The 20,015-nt window shown below is 41.1% G+C and overlaps 1 protein-coding gene across 3 annotated transcripts in view; it reads left to right on the forward strand.

Moving 5' to 3' along the window:
* LOC116090595 overlaps positions 1-20,015 on the forward strand; it is a 172,997-nt gene that overhangs the window by 65,826 nt on the left and 87,156 nt on the right. For all 3 annotated transcript variants that reach the window (XM_031371244.1, XM_031371243.1, XM_031371245.1), the window contains one exon: positions 15,307-15,549. In XM_031371244.1, the coding sequence (XP_031227104.1) occupies positions 15,329-15,549 (221 nt within the window). In that variant the 5' untranslated portion in view covers positions 15,307-15,328. The remainder of the gene's footprint in view (positions 1-15,306; positions 15,550-20,015) is intronic.

The following is a 20,015-nucleotide window of genomic DNA, read 5'->3' on the forward strand; positions in this document are numbered from 1 at the left end:
CACACGCACACACGCACACATACACAGAAATAGAATGATCAGATCATTTCTGCTGTAACAGAAATGATAAATCAAGTCTTTCCTCAAAATTGATCTGAACTTCTAAAACCCAACTCAAAATGGAGTCTCACTGGTCCTTAGCTGCTGTTCTCAGGGCTTCCCTGAGAATCTAGCTGCCCCCACTTCCTCTACAGCCACAAGAATGTTAACAACATGGCAAACTTTCGATAGAATGTGGGTTCAGAACTTGGTGGTTCTTCCACTGAGCCCTGCCATAGGTTATTGTTTCTAAGAATCAACATTATTCTTCAGGTTTTTAGGGAATTGAAAGGAGCTCTGTTCAAAAGATGGCCATGGGGTGGCTGCTGAAAAATATCTGTTTACCTAGGTGAGCTGCCAATTTATTTCTCTAATTTGTTGGAAGTCAGGATCTCCAGTGGGTGGAGGGCAGACAGCATTTGGAATTCATAGGCTATTTTCCACACTGTCTACATTGCTTCTCCTTCCACCCTGGTGTACCTGGCTTAATTTTGCTCTCTGATTTAAATCTCAATCTAGTTGCTCTGGCATCTCAATTTAGGGGAAGATTGGACGTTGTTTTTCAAAGGGAATTGCAAGCGTTTCACTCTTGTCTGAAGAGACAGATTGTGCCTTCTTTCCCAAGGATGAGCCCAGAAATTACATGTAAATCTTGGAGGTTTTATTTGTAGCAGAATGTTTCCAACCCTCATGTTCACACATTAGTGTAAATGAATAAAACAGAGAAGGCAGGAAACACCCCAACAGACAGTGTGCATATTTCAGATTGGCTCCCAGTGCTTGCCTGTCTGCTTGAACACATTGTGTTGACTCTGGAGCTTCAAACGCTTTATTGTGGATTTTGTAGGCTACATGACAATGTGGGACTAAAAACACCAAAAAAAAAAAAAAAGCTTTTGATCACAAACAAACAATATTATTTTGTAGGAAACCAGAGAGTACCTTTGAAAATTCAATTTATTTTAAAATTTGCCCAAGAAGGTCAAGTGCATTTTTAGATGTTGTGCTTACTTTTGTGTCAAGGGTTCAGATGCAAACTATGTGTATGTTCATGTGTGTGTGCTTGTATATATGCATGCACAAGTGTGTTCAGGTGCAAGTCAATCTTTGTGTCATCCCTCAGGTCCATCTGCCCTCTTCTCTTTTTTAAGACAGGGTCTGTCTCTCAGTGGCTTGGAAGTCACCAACGAGGTCCAGCTGTCTGGCCAGCCAAGGCCCGGCTGTCTGGTCAGCTCTTAGGGCTCCACCTGTCTCTGCCTTCGCAGGGCTAGAGTTGGGAGCACCCTGCACACCCAGCTTTTTACATTAGTTTGCAGAGTCTCACTAGGCTCTCATGATTACACAGTGAATACTTCATTGCTTGAGCCACCTCCTCAGCACTACAGTGCAAACATTTGAAATGTTCCCACTAATGACTCCTCGGCATGCTTATTCCCCAGGTGAACATTTTGCAAAGGTCCCACATTTGGGAATGCCATCGCTGGCTGTCTCCAGGATTAGATGCTATAGCTCCTTAGGACTTACACTTTGTGGAACAGTAGGGAGACTGACTAGGACCAGGCCTGTCAGGTTGTGATGGAAAATACTGACATTTGACAGCCTAGGTCCTGAGATAAAACCGAAAGCCTGCTGTCAGATTTTCTGTTTTATCTCAGTGTTATTAATCAGTGTTTTTCAATTTTATCTCACATGTTGGGATCTCTTACTTTGTAGTGATTTGGAAACTGCCTTCAATTCTTTTGAAGAGGCTCAGGACTGCCCACTTGTCTACTTTCCTGCCTCCTTCATTTTCTCCTCTTTCTTCTTCTCTCTGGCTCATCTTTCTGTTTTACTTTGTGGATGTATGTGTACACATGGTGTGTGTGTGTGTGTGTGTGTGTGTGTGTGTGTGTGTGTGTGTGTGGTATACGCACATGCGCACAGAGGTCAGAAGAGGCTATCTGTTGTTCTGGTTTGTCACTCTGCCTTACTCCTTTGAAATAGGTTCTTTCATGGAACCTGGAGCTGGGCTGGCTTCCAGCAAGCCCTGGGTTTCCTCCTGCCTCCACCCTACACAGTACTGGGGTTGCAGGCATTTTAAAATCTTACTTATTTATGTGTGTGTGTGTGTGTGTGTGTGTGTGTGTGTGTGTGAGACACATAGTCATGGCATCAGAGGACAATGCAGGAGAGCTGGTTCTCTTCTTCCACTATGAGGGCCATGGAATTGAACACAGGTCGCCAAGCTGATGTGGGCAGCATTACCAATCATCCATCTATCTCTTCAGGCCTTGGCATGCTTCATTTGTTATTACTCTCCAGTTGGTTCAAATTCAAATGTAGAATCATCTAGTAGGATGCAAATCTATAAGCTACATGGCTCAGCTCCTTCCCAAGCATGATGGAGATGATGTTGCTCAGCTACATAAAATGGCAAAGTGAATCCCACATTACTACAGTTTTTTTTTGTTTTGTTTTTGTGGTTCTTGGATCTAACCTAGGGTCTTGCAAATGGGAGGCAAGCAGCAGCTCACCACCAAGCTACATTCCCACCCTTTGATTTCTTGGGGCAGGATCTTCATATGCAGGGCATACTTCTCTTGAATTTTTGATTCACTTTGTTCCTGTCTCATAAGTGCTGGGATTTACAGGTGTGGCCATGTATACTCAACATGAATTTTTTTAAACATTTTTCATTCATTTCTCTCTCTCTGTCTCTCTCTCTTTCTCTCTCTCTCTCTCTCTTTCTCTCTCTCTCTCACTCTCTCTCTCTCTCTCTCTCTCTCTCTCTCTCTCTCTCTCTCTCTGTACATGTGCATGTGTGTGTGCATGACTGGATACCATGGCATATGTTTGGAGGTCAGAGGACAAATCTGGAAGTTGGTTCTCTTACTCTCCCATGAGAGTTCTAGGATCAAACTCAAGCCTTTGGGCTCCATAGCCATTGCCTTTACCCACCCTGGCTTTTAATTTCTTAGTTTTAAAAGTGCTTTAGATATTAGTGTTTTCTTTGGGTTGAGCTTAGACTGCGGGATCTCATAGTTTGTTTTCAGAGGCAGAGATGATGACATGACAGCTCATCTCACCTTCGTCACCATCTCCATCTCTACACAGCGCATCTTCAAACATATCGATTGTGAGTGTTACCTAGTGGCTACTGCCTGAACACTTACTACCCGCCAACCCTCATGTTAAGCATTTTATAATTACCATGGCATTTAGTTTTCATGGCATATTAATATTCACATTTTAAAGATGAAGAAATTTATGCTCAGGCATGTTAAATAAATTGCTGAAAGTCACATCTAATTCAACGAAACTAATCTAATCTAAAGTCATATCTAACAGTCAGGCTCAGATTTGAAACCCAGAAACTAACTCTAGAACACTCATTAAGTCTCTCTACTTTCGTGTCATCCTGTACACACTCATTTGTAATTTATAACTTACTTAGATCTGAATGGAAGCTACAGATTCTTCAAGTAAAAGTAGAAATAAAATAGCATAGTCTAAAACCAAATAAAAATATTAATCACGTGTAGCCTTTCAAGGCTTTGGACACCATCCCATCTTTTCTAACTTTGCACTCCCTAAGTTAATGTTGCCAGTTCTTTATTTTTAAGCTCTCCTTTCACTGTTGGAGGAATGTTGGGCCCCAGACAATGAAGTCTTTGAGGGAAGAAGTCTTTTTTATTACTGTTGTGTTTTGGTGCTAGTAACCAGGCCAGAGATGCTGGAGCTGAATGCATAGGCTGTAGGAGGTGAGCAGGATTATGCAGGTCAGGTATGGACCATCCCCACTGACACTCATTACTTTACTACTCTGGCAGAGACAGGGGAGAGATGATTGGCTTCCTTATCCATTTTCCCCTGTGTGATACTTTGTAATTGTTAATATGTTACTGTACGCCACCTTTAAATGCTTTAAGGAGGAGACAAAATATAAATGCATTTATTATATATTTATAAAAATGCATATGTGCATATCTGTCTAAAATTATATATTGATTTGCCCGCATGAAGCCCTTTGCTGTCTGCTGCTTTGAGATGTGGAGAAGGCTGGGTTTTCTCTTCCTGTGTGCCATGGCAGCTGAGATGGGGAGAGGGTCAGGCTTCCAGTGTGGCATGGGAGTCATTCTCAATGCTGTGGGGTGCTCTTTCTCTCCCACGGACTGTAGTTTCCAGGCCTTTGCCATGCTGGCTCCCAGTGTATCTCCAAGTGAGGCAGAAAGAAAGAGACAACCTTGTCACATTTATGGCAAGGGCTTTTACTTCCACTCAGACAGAGACTGTCTACCTTTAACAGTTACATGTATCATGATGTAATATTTCTCTCATCAGTGAAAACATTTGGTTCTCATTGGAAATTCTCCACCCTGTTTTTGTAAAGCTAAATTCAAATCTGTACATCAGTCTCTCCTGTTTGTAGAGGGAAGCAGGTACAGAGTGGCTAACTGATTTTTCCTCTTTTGACCTTCATTTTTCTTTACCTCTCTTGTAGACTCTTCATTTCATGCTTGAACCTAAACCTCTGGGTTTTGACTCTTCATTTACTAGTTGATACCATTGTGCTCTTGACTATATGGTACTGGGTGACTTATAAAGAGGAAGGAGGAGGAGGAGGAGGAGGAAAAGGAAGAGGAGGAGGAGGAGGAGGGAGAGGAGAAGGAGGAGGAGGAGGAGGAGGAGGAGGAGGAGGAGGAGGAGGAGAAGGAGAAGAAGAAGAAGAAGAAGAAGAAGAAGAAGAAGAAGAAGAAGAAGAAGAAGAAGAAGAAGAAGAAGAAGAAGAAGAAGAAGAAGAAGAAGAAAAGTTGTTTATTTCTCACTGTTTTGGAGGTTGAGAAGTCAAAGATCAAGGGACCATCAGGTTTAGAGTCTGCCACTAAAGATCTGTTCTCTGCTTCCCAAGATAGTGCCCAAATCCTCTAGACTAGGGACATTGTCCCTAATTTGATACAAATATGGAAAAGGGATGAGAGGAGCTCACTTATAAAAGCCAGGTATTAAGACCACCTCCTGATGGAGCTCCTGTGACCTAAACATCTCTTAAAGGTCCCAATCTCTCCTAAACCCAGGAATCGATTTATGCAACACTAGCAAAGCTCACTCTTCGTAATAATCATGATAATCACTTAAAATGCAGACTCCAAGGATTCCCATATTCCATTTGATAGTAACTGTGGTTTATAAACCATCTCCCCATTCTTTTTATAGCAGTAGGCTGAGTGGGAAATACCAGAGAGGAAACTATGGTGGAAAAGCTAAACGCTCAAAGATGAAAGTAAAAACAAACCAAACAACAAACCCCAAACCAAAACATTCAACGGGCTTTCTCCTTTACATGCAGTCATTAAATAGGAACTAATAGCCAGGTGTGGTAGTCCTAGCATGTGGGAGGTGGACGCAGGAGGATTAGAAGCTTATGACCATCTTTGCCTTCATAGCAAGTCTGAGGCTAGCCTGACAAAAAAAGAGCCTGTCATAAACAAACAAGTGAAGAACAACTGGTAGATGACTGCCAACTATTCCCTTCAGAAAGGGAATCACTGTGTGCCAAGGGCCATTGTGCTTTCTAGACCATCTTTCTACCCTCCTTTGTGAGTGATAGTGGCAGTAGGACCTACGTCAAAGTCTTGTTCCAACATAGAGCCCCCACCCTCTTAAACTTTCTTCTGCTTTACTTTTTAGAATTACATACAATGTAGTTAATTATTACCTATAGTATATAGTGCACTTTGATCATATTGCTCCCATTGTCTGCTCTTATCTCATTTCCCCTTCTGCTGAATCCCCCTTTTTTTCCAACAAGTCCTCCAACTACTTCCGTGTCGTTTTGTGTATGTTCCATTGCATTTAATTAGAGTCATCTGTGTGAGCATAGATGGGAGCAAGGGCGATTTACCATATTGAGGATGGTGACTCCTACTGTCTCTACAACTTTTACCTGCTTCTGTGAGGGTTGGGACTCATGGGTGCCACTCTGTTCCATGATGCAATGTGGGCAGGTCCAGCCCCATGCAGTCTTATGCAGATAGTCACTGCTGCTGCAAGTTCAAGGATGCAACAGCCATGCCATGCCAGAAAACAGCAGTTCCCAGGGCTCCCCCTCCACCTTCCAGCTCAAACAGTTTTTCTGCTCCTTCTTCTCTAATACTCCATTGGCCTTGCAGGGGATTGTCTTAGTTAGTCTGTTGTTCTTGCTGTAGTGATAAAATAGTTAACCAAGCTGACTTATAAAGGAAGAATTTATTTTGGATCGTACTAACAGTCTAGCACGGTGGTAAAGTACCAACAACAAGAGGTTGAGGCAGCTGGTCACATCGCATCCACAGTTAAATAAAAGAGGATGATGAACCTGTGTTCTCAGATCACTTTTTTCTTTATATACAGTCCAGGATCCCAGCACAGGGAATGGTGCCACCTACAGTGGGCTGGCCTTCCTACTTCAGTTATCCCAACCAAGATAATTCCCCATAGGCATGTCAAGAGACCCTTCTTGATTTTAGATCTCAACAAATTGCCAGTTGAGAGTAATCATCTTGGGGGTGATGGAGTGGTCCCATTTAGTGTTGAGCACTTATTTGATCATTGTACTTTGATGAGTCATGAATCTGAAAAAAAAAATGATGTTGAAACCCCCACTTCTTAAATATAAACAGGGCCACTGCAATAGAAAACAGCATGGAGGCTTCTCAAAAAGTACAAGTAGAGCTGCCTGCCATGTCAGGCAGCAAGCCTAGGACCAGGAATATGTACACAGAAACTGGCATTCACTTGTTGAAGAGACATCCTGACACAAGTGAGAGTCATATTGGAAGAGAGAACATCAGTTGAGAAAATTCCTAACTCTGGTAAGTCTGTGGAGGCATTTTTTTTTTTTTTATTAATGGTTGATGTAGAAGAGCCTGGCCCCATGTGAAAGACTCCACCCTTAGGTACATGATCCTGGGTTGTAAGAGAAAGCAGGCTGAGCAAGCCTTGAAGAGCAAGCTAGTAAACAGCATTCTTCTGTCCTTGCCTCCAAGTTCCTGCCCCGAGTTCCAGCCCTTATTTCCCTTAGGAACAGACTATAAAGTGTAAGCTAAAATAAACCCTTCCCTCCCCAACCTAGTTTTGGTCAGTGCTTTATCAACAGAAATAATATTCATTGTCATACATGTAAATTTATATGTGTATGTATGCATATGTATGTGTGTTATATGTATAATTATACATATATACACATATATGTAAGTGTATATATGTATAATATACATATATAGATATATTTTCATTGTATATATTCATTCTTTCTCTCCCCACATGTGTGTATAAATATATGTGTGTATATATATATTATATACATATATATTGTTCTAGTTAGATGATTTCTATTGATAAAGCACTGCAAAAACTAGATTATATATGAATATATATGTATGTGTATGATTGCTATTTATATACAAACATTCAGTCATAAAGAAAATAAGTTTTGTCATTTGTAGCATCGCAGAAGGAAAAAATATATTAAATGAAGTGAAAGGCGTAGCGAAACATATGGAAGCTAAAATGCTGGTCTGACAGAAGGAGAGGGTAGAGCAGATCTTAGCAGAGCAGAGTGGGAATGAACAAGGATGATTATTATCGTAGTTAGTGGAAAGAAGCTGGAATGTGTTCAACATAAAGAAATGTTTGCAGTGATACATATGTCGTCTACCCCACCTACCCTACTAGTACATCTATGATGAACTAATTACATAGTACATACCTGTATTGAGATGTAACACTGCACCTCATAAGCATGTACAATTATGTGCTGATTAAAATGCGATTTTAAGAAAGGTCCTAGTTCTTAATACTCTTGACTGCCAATTAACTTTCAGTGGGAGTATGGCAAGGATAAATAAGTAGCTAGGAAGTAAGCTTCTGCCTTTGGCCAACACCGTTTCACTGTTCCCATAAACCCATCAGCTTAGAGCTGTAGTTCCTAGATCGGGATGAGTTATGGAGCAAGGTAGTCCTGAACTGCATCATAACTGTGTGGCCCTTTTTGTCTCACAGTTGTGCCTTTGTCTCTGCTTTGATCTAAAGTGCAAGCGCATGGTTTGGCTCAGTTCTCTAGAAGTTTATTTCTTCAACTTGTTTACTTAAATTGAATTAAAATTTGCATATGTTTACTATATATAGCACATCCCGAAATCACAGCTTTATCCTAATACCCACCAATATACATTCACTCACTCTTTACATATGTGTTGAATGACTAGTAGGATCAGAGAATGCTGTGAGACAAAAGTAACCCTGGTTTCTTGCTCTCAGAGAGCCTCTGTCTGGAGAGGGAGGTAGATGTTAAATGATCACACTTAGCCTCCAAGCTTTGCACGCAGCTTGAGGGTGCAGCTGTGCTATCCTTGCAGCTTGGTTGATGAAAGACAGCCATTTTCCTATTCAACAAAGCTAAGGGCAATTTGAGTTACTGCAAGACACATGTAGATGTTTTCCTGTATTAGATGAAGTGCTTGACAGAAACAACTTAAATGGAGAGGGACGTATTGGGCTGATGGTTTCGATGGTGTCAGTCCATCCTGCTGGGTGGGGGGTAGAGCAAAGCAGTTCATACCATGCCTGACCAGGAAGCAGAGAGAAAAAGATGCCTGCATTTGGGATGCTGCCTTTCTTACAGCTTCTTTCTTAATTTGCATGGGATCCCAATCTGTGATGGTGTTTGCTCTTATTGGAGGGGGGGTCTTCCTCTGGAATTAATGATCACTGAAAACATCCTTTTAGGCACATCCAGATATTTGTGGCACCAACCTCCTAAGTTATTATAAATCCAGTTAAATAGACAACGAAGATTAAATATCAGCATCCATCTAAGGACTGTTGGCATCATCAGTGAACTCACCCAGGCAGTCACCCACCAAATGAACTCAGTAGCAGACTTCTCTCTTGTTATTCTGCTGTTCATTTAGATGAACTTTAATAAAACTCTATGTATTCATTTAAATACTGGCTTCTTAAGGAAAAGAAGAAAGTGGGTTATGTTTAATTAATTTTCCTTGCTCCTCTGTGGTGGGAATTTGGGTCACAATGAGTATAATACATTTTCTACATTTCTAGCTTTGTAATTTATAATTTTGTATTTCTACTCACAATGAGTAGAAATACAAGTTTCTACATTTCTAGCTTCAAGTAAATATATTTTATAATAAAAATGGGCAGAGAGATTTATGAGCCAGAGGATCATGGAGTTTGCTGTGAGATTGTATCTCTTAGGAATGTCAAAAGCTACACCCATAAAACCTCACAAACACGACCACCTGACCATGAACTGAACAAGGATGGTAGGCATACTAACTTGGACTCCGGGGAAGTGTGGGGGACAAGCTTTGGAGGTCTCAACTCTAACAAAGAGCTACAGGCATTAAGGAATGCTGAGAACTGAGAAAAAGTCTTCCCTAGAGAAGAGCACACAAATAAGTTACCAATACCAAATGGTCCTGAAAACATATACATTCAGGTAACATTTCAGACTGAGCAGGTTGTATTCATATATATTCACACACACACACACACACACACACACACACACACACACACACACACTTAATGAAGAAAGAGGAAATGAATTTGAAAGCGCTCAGGAGGGGTATATGGGAGGGTTTGGACACTCACACACACACACACTCACACTCACACTCACACACTCACACACTTAATGAAGAAAGAGGAAATGAATTTGAAAGCGCTCAGGAGGGGTATATGGGAGGGTTTGGACACACACACACACACACACACTCTCACACTCACACTCACACACTCACACACTTAATGAAGAAGAGGAGATGAATTTGAAAGCGCTCAGGAGGGGCATATGGTTTGGAGAGAGGAAAGGGAAGAGGACATGATGTATCTCTAGTATAATCTCAAAAATAAAAGAAATATTTTTAAAATAAATGAAATGAGTAATCCTTTGAGCCGTGACCACATTTAGGATGGCTAAAAGTTCAGATTATGCTTGCTAGAGTTTTTATTTTTCTCCTAGAGCTGATATCGGATCTGTTGGGGACATGGCAATAGTTAACTCAGGCTCCATCAGGATATTGCTCTAGTAGATTAACACTGTAAACCCAAAGCCCAAACCAGTCCGAAAAGCACCAGGGTGTTAAGCAGCCTGGCTGAGCAAGATGGACGCTAGCAGGAACCACCTGGCCTCACTCATTCCTCTGGTCCAAATCTGGCTCCAATCTTGACCAGATGCTGTCTGCATCTTGGTTTCTGTCTTCACAGGGGACTTAGTGAAATGGATGCATTGTACACACACACACACACACACACACACACACACTCATCACTGATCCCCAAATGGAGCACATCCTTCTCCCCCATTTTTCCCTCTATTAGCAGAGCCAGAGAGAGCAGTTGGCATTGACAATCTCTGTTGTGAGCTGAGCATAGCCCCTGTTTGTTTAAACCTGGTTCCATCTGCGTGCAAAGCACACTGGTGGAGCCCTTTTAATTTTTCCGTTAGATTTTTAATGCAACTATAAAGACAATTCAAGTGAGAAACTTCAGCTTGCTGATTTTGTTCTTTGAGTCATTGCACTGTAATTAGCTGAGCTGGGTTTTAAATGCAGCAAGGGAACATCTTTCTTGTCTGTTTATGTCAGAAAAAAATGGCTAATGAGCACTTATCAAAAAGATGAACATTTTTTTCATTAGATTAAGTAACATCAAAACAGATTTGTAATGTACTATTATGTTTCAGCTTGGAAGAAATTGGGTAAAATAGCTAATATCTTCACAGATAACCAAGAATGTCTCGGTAAGACAGGATCCGCCTCCCTTCTTCCCCACTCACCTAGACTTCAGCCAAGTGCCCATTGGTGACAACTTCCTGTGAGGCTAAGTGGCTTAAAGGCACATTCTCAAAGGGCTCAGGGTGACCTTAAAATTGTCTGTAACACATGAATACATGTGAAGTCGGCGCCATCATTGGTTGTCGGTGCCTTATGCCATGGTTCCTTGTGACTTGATCATGCAGTCTTATCTGATTGCTTTTTAAAGAACGATTTGTCTCCATGTTCCCACAGCTATCAATCAGAACTCCATCTGGAACACTCAGTGTCTGCCTTCTTCCCCGTGGAGAGATTTGAGTGTTTTATGTGGACGACAATCATGTTTTAACAAAAGACACAATGATGAAGTCTGATTTCTTAAGAAAACTCATAGTAAAAATGTACACATAAGAATCTCTCAGCCGGACATGGTGGCTCATGCCTTTAATCCCAGCCTTCAGGAGGCAGAGGCAGTTGGAGGCCAGCCTGGTCTACAAAGTGAGTTCCAGGACAGCCAGGACTACCAAGAGAAACACTGTTTTGAAAAACAAGAACAAGAATCTTCTCACTTAAAAATTCATTTTATCTTTATTCGGATGTATGTGTATGGTCACATGCATATAGATAGATGTTTGAGGTCAGAGTGGGTGTTGGATCTATGGAATTGGAGTTACAGGCAGTTGTGAACCATTCAGTGGTTTGTATTTATGTATGTGTGTTATGTGGGTTCCTGTGAAAGTGTACATGTGGTATGTCCAAGTGACTGGAGGCCAGAGGAGAGTGTCAGACAGATCCCAAGGAGCTGAAGCTATAGGCAGTGTGAACTGCTGGATATGGGTACTGGGAACTGTACTTGGATCCTCTGAAAACACAGGGAATGCTTTTAACCACCGAGCCATTTCCCCAGCCTTTCTGGGTACTGGTTAAGTCCTTTCTACAGGTGAGGAATCTGGTTCATACCTTTTTTTCTGGTTCATAAAAAGAGTTTTCAACTCTTTTTGCTGTTTTTACTCACTGTTTTAGGTTTATATTCACTGGAGACTGATGCAGAATTATTAGCTCTATTGCTATAAAAATTAATAACTCTAATGCTTAATATTTGCTAACTGATCATTTTTTGTCTCCAGACTGTTTAGTCAAAATTATGTTTGTCTGCTTAGTGTGATATTTTTATTTGAAAAATCATTGGAATCGTTTGCCTTTGTCTATATTTCATGTTGGATTTTACATCTTTCTCTTTTGTTAATAATATCATCATCATTACCTCCAAAAAAATGATTTCAAAAACACCAGCAGAAGTGTATACTGCCTTCCTCCCCCCCAACCCCCACCACCGTGTTAATGTGCCTTCCCGAGTTTCTGATGGTAAGTATAAGTAAGTAAATAAACACATTTGCATCTTATTGCCTCGTCATAGTTCCTTTTAAATACAAGGGGAAACATTTTATAGATGCTTTTTCACGCTTCCATTTTGGGAGTTAGGAATAAGTAGGTCCTAGAAACCATCAACAGCACAACTTTCTCGCAGCAACATCTTTTCCGTGCGGTGCTGATGTGTTTCGTAAGGACATCGTAGTGAATATCATGTGCTCTGATGTTTCCTCTCTCCTCTCTCTCCATTACCTTTTATTCCCGCAGTCTCACACTCACCTTCATGTACTATACGTATATTTTATATCTATATAAAACCTATGATTCTGAGACAACCTGCAATATCTGTCTTTCTGAGTCTGGGTTGTTTCTTAGCTTGATAATCTCTAGTTGCTTTCATCCTCCTCCAACAGATGTGATCTCATTCTTCTTTACGACTGACTATACCACATTTCTTGACCCATTCATCTTTTGTTAGATGCCAAGGCTGACTCCACAGTTTGCCTTTTGTGAATAGGGCTGCAATAAACACTGAAGTGAAACTCTGGGGTCTGTTGATCAGACTTCTTTGGGCCTATTTTCAGGAATGGTATGGCTGCTTTTGTTGTTTTGTTGTTGTTGTTTGTTTGTTTTTGTTTTCTTTTCCCTCGTACTGATTTCTACAATGTGTGGACTAATTACTAACTTATACTCCCCAGTGTTGTTTTATAAGAGTTCTCTTATCTTCACATTTTCCCCCAAATTTTTATGTTGTTATTTTTCTTAATGGTAACCATTCTGACCTGGGGGGGAGAGAGAATCTGTGTTTTGTTTTAATTTGCATTTCCCTCATAGCTAAGGATGTTGAACATTTTTTCATGTGTTTATTGTACATTTGTACCTTATCTTTTAAGAACTATCCATTTATTTCATTACCTTGTTTATTAATTGGACTATTTGATTTTTTGGTAGTCTTTTTAAATTTTTAATATTCCATACATCATTGAGTCAGTTTATAGATGTGCACTGTTCTGTACTGTACTCTAAATGTTCCACAGCTTATTCAATTCAATATGCAGCTGAGGATGACCTTGAACTTCTGGTCCTCCTGCATCTGTGTCTTAGTACTAGGCTGCCCATCATGCCTGGTCTATGTCATCCTGGGCATGAAATCCTGGGCTTTGTATATGTTAGGCAGGCAATCTTCCAACTGAGCTACATCTCAGACCTTCTGGGCTTTTCAGTTGGGTTTTAAAAAATCTTTTTCTTGTGGAAGTTGTAAAGTTCTTCGTGCATTCTGAATGGCCTGTCTTCCCGCCCACTAGCCTTTGTCCTACTCCTCAGAGGCCTTGAAAGCTGATTTTTGTATCATTAGCACCATAAGACTCCTATTTTTTTCTTAAACCTTCAGCCTCATGACCATTGTGCTTCCTGCTGGGTTCTTTCTCTGTCTCACTCAATGAGCTTATGCCTCATTGAGTGCCTTAATAGGAACAGCGTTATCAGTCTCCTCTCTAAGGTTCGCTCTCCTTCCAGATGTCACTGCCTCTTCTAGCATAGCAAGAACATCACAAATTTGGGCCAGGGTTCAATGGTAGAGCATTTTCAGAGCATGTTTAAGGTTCAGGCTTCTATCCCTTAGACAGCAAGGAGTGAACAAACAAATGAACACATGTTCTAGCTTGCTAATGTGTCCTCAGCTATTGTTAGATCCTGATAGAACCATTGGTGGCTAATGAGTACCTCACTAGGGTGTGTCATCCTGTCCCTGGGCATCCTGTCCTCACTTCCTAATAGCTTCCAGAGGCTGTTCTGTGGCATCTTCTCACACACAGAGAAACTTATTCTGATCTGAGTCACTCCATCATTGCTGGTACTAGCAGTCATCTTTCCACTTAGCACATTTCATTAAATTTATATGGAAATGAGAGAACACAGTCAAATTGACAAAGCATTTTACAATTGACAGGGAAATTGGCTTGCTCATGCATTGCTAGGGAGGGGACAAATTGGTACCGTCTTTCTAGAGGGTATTAATTTATATCAAAATCCTTAACAATTCATTTGTCCTTTGGCCTAGCAATTTTGCTTCTAGGAATTTATCCTAAGGAAATAATGGTGAATACATATAAAGATTTATTTGGAAAGATTTCCATCTCATGACCCAAACTGGAATCAAAACACTAAATATGCATCAGTGTGGGACGTGATAAATTCTGGCACATCAATGCAATGAGATATATTGGAATTTAATGCTGCCACAGAGGCAGATGAATATGTAAACACATTAGTGGCCTATTGTTCTGTAAAGAGCTCAAAACAACACATATGGAGGGATCCCATTTTAAAAGGTACATCCAGATCTACAAGACTGGAATAGCACATGTTCTTAATAACAAATATAGTTATATTTTTCCTTTTGTAAAAGTGCAATAATTTTTTCCTGTAAGATATAATTTGTTTTAAAATATATTACACTTTACTTTTAAAAGTTTACAGTTGTCAGACCCTCTTGATAATATTTTCTGGTGAACATTTTATTTTATACTGATGCCCTGAGCTGTGTTTTTATACTCTTGAGTGCTTTATAGATTTCATTAGATTTTTATGTTATTGAAAATACTTTGTAGAACAAAAGACTCCATGCAAACACACTTAAAATCCCTTCTTATAAAATTCAAACAAAGGCTTTCTCTGTTTCTGTATGATGTGATAAAACATGTTTAGTAAAGAATTCTTTCTTTAAAAAAATAAAATTACTTTTATTTATGTGTGTGTGTGTGTGTGTACAACGCTGCTGCATGCTTAGATATCAGAGGACAAGTCTGAGGGACTCCATTTTCATACTCTTTTACCATGTGAGTCCAAGGAATTAAACTCAGCTTGCCAGCCTTGACATGAGCATCTGTACCCACTGAGCCATCTCACTGGCACTAAGAGTCCTTTAGGAAAGTACTTAGAGTTTGTGATAAGGACTTGGATTGCCTTGGAAGATTCATTTCCTAAAAAAGAAATCTAGTATCCTTTTCAAACCAGTGTTCAAATTGTATGCAGTTGCTTTAAAAACTAACATTAGACGTCTCTCAGACACTCATATCCATGGTTGTTTTTTCCCTTGAAGGAATTTTGAAGCAGCAATCACTATGATTCCTTGGGCACGGAGGCTTCTTCCTAGAAATGCCACACATTCCATATCTACTTCATCAGCCGATCAGCGAGCCAAGGACCACCATCGGCAGCTGGAGGCCTATGGGTACTTCCTGCCCATCCAGACCAGGTGGCAGGACAACGACCAGTACGGCCATGTGAACAACGCTGTGTACTACAGCTACTTCGACACTATAATCAACCACTACCTGCTCAGGTAGGCATGTGTCGCACTCTGAGCTTGCTGTGTGCCCTTGCTTGAGACACGGAGCAGAGCGGTTTTCTGCTACCATCCTCTTTTGTAGAGCAGCCTGAATATTGGGCTCTTCAAAGGAGAACAGAAGGTCGGACATGTGGGCGAGGAATGTGTTGCTCTGCCTTTCCCAGGGTCTCAGGTGTTCACATATCTTGTTCCTTTACACTAACTTGTCAGCAAATGTGTTTATTTGAAGCTCAAATAAACACCTACATAACAAACCACATGATGCTCGGATGTGGGACAACTTGAGCAGATATTAACATCAACCCTCAAGGCCTTTTAGTGAGCAATGCAGCTGCCTCCCCGACAGAGGATCCTTGGTAGGGAGAGGAGAGATGCAAAGTTGTTTATTATATCCTCTGGATGCCTTGATGACTTGATTGTCTGATCAGCATGCTTGCAAGAGTGGTTAGTATGTTTTTGGTTAATTTAATTGTCTAGCGGAGAGACTCTGTCCTATAGAGGAAGCTGCATGAAGTCTATCTTCATCTTGCAGTGAGCTCAACTGTTTTGATAAAATTGTTAAACCTTATTGCGCCTTCTATTTAAACAACTCAAATTTATTGAGAGCATTCTCTAATGCATCTTACTAAGTTTCTCATTTACTCTCACTGTTAGCGCACAGCAAAAATGCCAGCATACAGCCTGAGCGTCCTGGCTGGGTGTCCTTTGGAGTCACACTGAAACACAGAGCCTGCACTTCTCTGTCTCAAATCTCTCTTTGGCTCACAGAACTATTTTCATAGGCAGACTGGAAGTTCTGACGAGCTGATCCTTCCTAAGAGCAGCCTTCAGCTGTGGGCGGATGGGACTGGTGTATGAATACCCTTTTGACTGAAGTAATGTTGAGACGCACAGTTTACATAAGCTCCTAGGATTTCCTAGTGGGTTTGAACTCCAGCCACATAAGTTGATAGCCTTTTTAAAAAATGGGGTAAAATTTGCGCAACAACAAACTCAGTATTTCAACCATTCGAAGATTTTCAGTTTTAAATAATGTATATGTGTATGTATGCCAGTAAGGGCATGTGAGTGCAGAGCCGGTGGAGGCCAGTAGGGGGCATCAGATTCCCTGGATCTGGATAAGCAGTCTGTTGTGAGGACTGGGAATCCAACTCAGGACTTTTGCAAAAGCAGTGTGTTCCCTTAACTACCATGTCGTCTCTTCAGTCCCCATTTCAATCATTTTAAATTATAAACAGTTTATTGAGTTTTAGTATACCAGCACTGCAATTTCAGACTATTCCCATCATTTTCCTCTACCTATTAACAGTCTATCTTCTGGCAATCATTATCTGCTTCCCATCTGTCTGGATTTTCCTCCTTTGGACTTTGCATATAAGTGGCGTATCATGAGTGATTTTGGCATGGAGTTTGCCTACTTCATCTGTGAATAGTCTCCCCTGGTATTTTATTCCTGGATACACTATGTTGTGCGGTGTACCACATTTTACCTATTCGCTCATTCATCAGGTGACAGATATTTAGAATGTTCACATGTGGGGGCTTTTATGGACAATACTGCTATATGAACATTTTATATGAATTTTCTCTGCAAGCATTTCTCAGTACTTGTGGGTACATGCTTAGAGTGGAACTTCTAGGTGGTATGGTGACTCTGTGTAATGACTTGAGGAACCTCAGATGTGTTTTACAGAGTGTCTGTATTCGCTTTCCTGTGAGCAGGGCATGAGGTCCCAGTCTGTCCATCTTATCACCAACTGTTGTTATTACCAGGTTTTTTTTTTAATTGCAGTCATTACATTGTGCATGAACTGTGCCATATTTCCATTGAGACCCTGGTTTCCTGGTGACTAATGATATCAAGTATCTTCTTCCCATTGAGCTGGGACATGTCTTCCTTAGGAAAATGTCTGTTCAAACCTTTTGTTTGTTGTTGAGTTGTAACAGTTCTTTTTATATTCTGGATATGTACATATATGTATATATATTCTTCATATTCTGGATATATACATATATGTATGTATATTCTTCATATATATGTATATATGTACACACATAATTTGTAATCTTTTCTTCCACCTTGAGTTTTCATTTATGTTTTCTTTCTTTTGATCCAGAAGTTTTTAATTGAATGACTTGGAGAGAAATTTTAGAAAAGCAAATGCTGAGCCGTATATTTTCCATCCATCTCCTTCCTCACTGGCCAAGGAGTGTAATCTGTCCAGTACTGTAGAGCTCCTATTCAGATTGCAGATTTCCATGTTAGGACATTTAAGTTTTTCTTCTCTTTGCAAGAGGGAATACAGAACAACTTTCTTTTAGAATTTCTCTCCTCCCTCCCCTTTCCCATTCCCCACACTGTGTGTGTGTGTGTGTGTGTGTGTGTGTGTGTGTGTGAAAAGCCAGAGCTAGATCATGTTGAGTATCTTTCTCAATCTCTCTTAATCTTATTATTTGAAATGGGGTCTGTCACTGAACTTAGAGGTCATCAATTTCTCTCAACCATTTGACCAGCTAGCCCTCAGGGATCTTCCTGTCTCTGCTTCTCCAGTGCTGGGCTTACTGGTGCATGCCACCATGCTGGGCTTTTTTATATGGCTGCTGGGGATCTAAACCCCTGGGAGTCCTTGTGCTTACTGGACAAGTAATTGACTGAGACGTCTTCCTACCCTGGACAAACTATCTCTTTTCTAGTATAAACTGTGTGTATTGCACTTAAAAAATCCACAGCAAATGGCAAAGATATTGAGGTAATTTCCTACTGTTTGTCAAATAGAGAATTTGAACAGTTATTTTCCAGCTTGCTCAAGGCCACACACTCTTTCTTAAGAAAAGTCAGCCTTCGGGACTCTTTGGGTTGATGCTTGGGCCACCTCAGTGTGATCGCAACTTAGCAACGCTTAGCCTTTGTGCCTTTGAATGTCTCCCATTTGCAGAGGGGTGCCTGGAAGGATCTTGTACAGTTAATGGAGGTTGAGTTCTTTTCTAGTGGAGATTGTGTCTGTGTGGTCCAGATTTGTTTTAACAGGCACCTGCTAGTTCAGGGGAAAGATGAAAATTGGCAGTTTGTAAGGGAGAATGTCTGCCAGAATAATGTTTTATTTCAAGTGAAACCTTAAGTGTTCTTACACATTGACTTTCCAGTGGTGACAAGACCCTGACTATTGGTACCAGGCAAGGTGCCAAGCCTGAGAGCAGTGCAACCTTGTCTCTCCGCAGTCCAAAGCCGGTGAGCACTGCACATGTGCATGCATGGCGACACTCATGGGCAGAGTTCTCTCCAAGCATTCCAAAGATGGTGGGCGGTGTGCATGAGTAGAACACCCAGGGGTGTGCCAGCAACATCATTGCCTGGAATATTCCTTCAGTGAGGTGCTTTACTCCAAGAGAGGGGATCATGAAGTTGTGAAGAGTATGGCTGGAAGAGGGAGAGATGGCAGTCCAAGCCACAGTTTGCCCTGACTTCCCATGCCTTTGACACATGGAAGGGGTTAAGTCGCTCTTGAACAGTTTATCGCTCATCAATTGTAATTAAATATGTTTATATTAAATTATGTTTTGTAATTAATGTAAAATCCTTTAGCCTATGCCGTTATTAGAACCAGATGCTGAAGTACCAACAATATTTCAACATGACTGTACTGCCTCGCCAGCTGTCTGACTGTAATTACTTTAATCTCAGCTTGTTATCTAATTATCACCTTTGTAAAGGGAAAAGTACTCTCTAATGCTTCCTGATTGTTTCAGATGATGATGAAGAGCGGGGAACAGCTGTCAGAGATCGGGCCCTGCTTATCACAGCGGAGGAACTTACTCCGAAGTGTATTCAGGGCCAAACTGTGGAGGAAGGCGTGCCAGGCGAGAACTGGGGACTGGCCAGTGAGGGGAGACAGGTGGTGTGCTGGATGAAACGTGAGGTGGTGCCTGCCTCCTCTGCTCCTCCGGCAATGCCTGGGGGACAGGCTTCTCAGTCATTAGAGACTCAGTACTTCGTTGACAGTGAGCTGTCTTACTGTCCTGAGGGTTGCATGGGTTAAGCAGGCTAGACCTCAGTTTGACAATATACACATACTAGGTAAATGTGGACTGTTCACCTTAAAAAACAGTCAACTTGTGAATTTGGGCTGGGGAGATGGTTCAGCAGGTGAAGAGGGTAACAAGGAACTGAGTTTCTAAAAAAGCCCAGCAAGGCCGTTAGCATTTGTAACCCAGTGCTAAATGATAGAGACAGAAGGACCCCTGGGGGCTTCCTAGTCAGATAGTCTAACTATCTGAGAGCTCCAGGTTCAGTTGGAAACCCTGCCTCAAAAGATAAGATTGAGAGTGATGAGAAAGACACCTAAGGTTGACCTCTGTCCTCCACAAATGTACACACATACACACACACACACACACACACACACAAACACAAACACACACACACACACACACACAGAGAGAGAGAGAGAGAGAGAGAGAGA

Source organism: Mastomys coucha, unplaced genomic scaffold (assembly GCF_008632895.1).
Source record: "Mastomys coucha isolate ucsf_1 unplaced genomic scaffold, UCSF_Mcou_1 pScaffold15, whole genome shotgun sequence".
NCBI classification, from domain to species: domain Eukaryota; kingdom Metazoa; phylum Chordata; class Mammalia; order Rodentia; family Muridae; genus Mastomys; species Mastomys coucha.